Below are 2,500 nucleotides of genomic sequence, written 5' to 3' on the forward strand. Positions count from 1 at the left end.
GACCAGTACAGAGACCAGTACGACTCCAGTAAGAGTCCAGTAAGAGTCCAGTACGAGACCAGTACGAGACCAGTACGAGTCCAGTACGAGACCAGTACGAGTCCAGTACGAGACCAGTACGGGTCCAGTACGAGTCCAGTACGGGTCCAGTACGGGTCCAGTACGAGACCAGTACGGGTCCAGTACGAGTCCAGTACGAGTCCAGTACGAGACCAGTACGAGTCCAGTACGAGACCAGTACGGGTCCAGTACGAGTCCAGTACGAGTCCAGTACGAGACCAGTAAGAGTCCAGTAAGAGTCCAGTACGAGACCAGTAAGAGTCCAGTATGAGACCAGTACGAGACCAGTAAGAGTCCAGTACGAGACCAGTAAGAGTCCAGTATGAGTCCAGTACGAGACCAGTATGAGTCCAGTACGAGACCAGTACGAGTCCAGTAAGAGTCCAGTACGAGACCAGTAAGAGTCCAGTATGAGACCAGTACGAGACCAGTACAGAGACCAGTACGAGACCAGTACAGAGACCAGTACAGAGACCAGTACGACTCCAGTAAGAGTCCAGTACGAGACCAGTACGAGTCCAGTACGAGACCAGTACGAGACCAGTACGAGTCCAGTACGAGACCAGTAAGAGTCCAGTATGAGACCAGTACGAGACCAGTACAGAGACCAGTACGAGACCAGTACAGAGACCAGTACAGAGACCAGTACGACTCCAGTAAGAGTCCAGTACGAGACCAGTAAGAGTCCAGTACGAGACCAGTACGAGTCCAGTACGAGTCCAGTACGAGACCAGTACGAGACCAGTACAGAATCCAGTACGAGACCAGTACGAGTCCAGTACGAGACCAGTACGAGACCAGTACGAGTCCAGTACGAGACCAGTGCGAGACCAGTGCGAGACCAGTACGAGTCCAGTAAGAGTCCAGTACGGGTCCAGTACGGGTCCAGTACGAGTCCAGTACGAGACCAGTACGGGTCCAGTACGAGTCCACTACGAGTCCAGTACGAGACCAGTACGAGTCCAGTAAGAGTCCAGTACGAGACCAGTAAGAGTCCAGTATGAGACCAGTAAGAGTCCAGTATGAGACCAGTAAGAGCCCAGTATGAGACCAGTAAGAGTCCAGTATGAGACCAGTAAGAGTCTAGTATGAGACCAGTAAGAGTCCAGTAAGAGTCCAGTACAGGCCCAGTTTAAACCAGTCTCACCTGATCCTGCTCTGGTTGAGTGTCTCCATGCTGGCGTGTCTGTCGTCCACCTCTCTGACCAGCTGCAGGTTCCTCTGATGGGCCTGATCCAGGTCTGTCTTCACCTTGTCCCGCTCACGGCAGGCCTGGTCCACCAGCACCCTGCGCGCGCGTGCGCGCACACACACACACACACACACACACACACACACACACACACACACACACACACACACACACACACACACACAGTGTCATCTCTAGCGTTAGTCTAGCTTAGCGTGTGGACTGATCCACATCTAGCATCACGGTGTGACATCATCAGACCCACTGCAGGTGTTGGATCTCGTTCTTGTAGGAGATCAGAGCCGCCTGTTCGATGCCGTTCCCGCTGACCAGCAGCTCGTTGTCCAGAGCCAGAGTCAAATCAGCCAGACTGAGACGCTCCTCCAGAGGGAAGTCCAGAGTCTGGAACAAGACGGGTAGAGGTACACTATAAAGTACATTATTTAGTAGTAGTATGAAGTAATACAACATGGAAATACTCAAGTGAACTACCTCAACATCCCCCTGAAGTACAGTAGGTGTTGTTGTTGTTGTTTATTAAAGTGTGTGCAGCTCACAGAGGAGACCTGAACCTGGATCTCAGAAACCTGGTCCTGCTCCTCTGACAGGAACCAGAGGAACCTGAGGTTCCTCCAGACCCTCTGAGTGGCTAAAGTAGCATTCAGTGATAAAGTCACTAAGAGGAACTCTAGTTGGTTCTGTTGCCCCCTGTGGACTAAAGTGGAAGTGTTTCTGAGCACCAGACTCCCTTTAGAAATCCTCTCGTTTTACTGCAGCAGGGTCTGACAGTCTGACCCTCTCAGTCCTGGTTCTGGTTCTTCCGTGCCTCCCTTCTCTCCAGCGGGTCCAACCTGGATCTAAACGGTCGGCTTCATTGAGACAAAGAACCATAGCTCCTCCTACACAGATCTCCACATGACTCTAACCCCCCCCCCCCACACACCCGGTCCTAGTCCCGGTCCGTACTGACCTGCAGGATGTCCCGGCCGTTCCGGATGCCCTCCTCGGTCCAGAGGGCGACGACCCGCTCGGTGCTGGTGCATCCTGAGCCCTCGTCCAGCCGGCTGAGGACCCTCTGACCCACCGTGGCCGTCAGCAGGGAGGGCGAGGTGGAGCGAAGCGAGCGCTCCTCTGAGACCTGAGACTGCATGGGGGGACACACGAGACCAGGAGGTGAGAGTCTGCTGGTCCAGGTCTCTGCACACAGAGCAGCTTAAACACAGCAGCTATGAACCAGGTCCCTCAGGG

General features: G+C 53.8%; 1 protein-coding gene across 1 annotated transcript in view; it reads right to left on the reverse strand.

The window, feature by feature from the left end:
• Window positions 1–2,500, reverse strand: part of LOC137886287 (ninein-like protein) — a gene marked incomplete at its 3' end in the record, with an annotated part of 21,935 nt that overhangs the window by 9,928 nt on the left and 9,507 nt on the right. Inside the window, exons 8-10 of the mRNA XM_068728693.1 lie at window positions 2,223–2,396; window positions 1,518–1,654; window positions 1,208–1,348 (exon numbers count right to left, since the gene is read on the reverse strand). Coding sequence (XP_068584794.1) covers window positions 1,208–1,348; window positions 1,518–1,654; window positions 2,223–2,396 — 452 coding nt within the window. The remainder of the gene's footprint in view (window positions 1–1,207; window positions 1,349–1,517; window positions 1,655–2,222; window positions 2,397–2,500) is intronic.

The sequence above is a fragment of the Cebidichthys violaceus genome, unplaced genomic scaffold (genome assembly GCF_023349555.1).
Source record: "Cebidichthys violaceus isolate CVI_PGR_0920_01 unplaced genomic scaffold, fCebVio1.0.p SCAF_425, whole genome shotgun sequence".
Lineage (NCBI taxonomy): Eukaryota > Metazoa > Chordata > Actinopteri > Perciformes > Stichaeidae > Cebidichthys > Cebidichthys violaceus.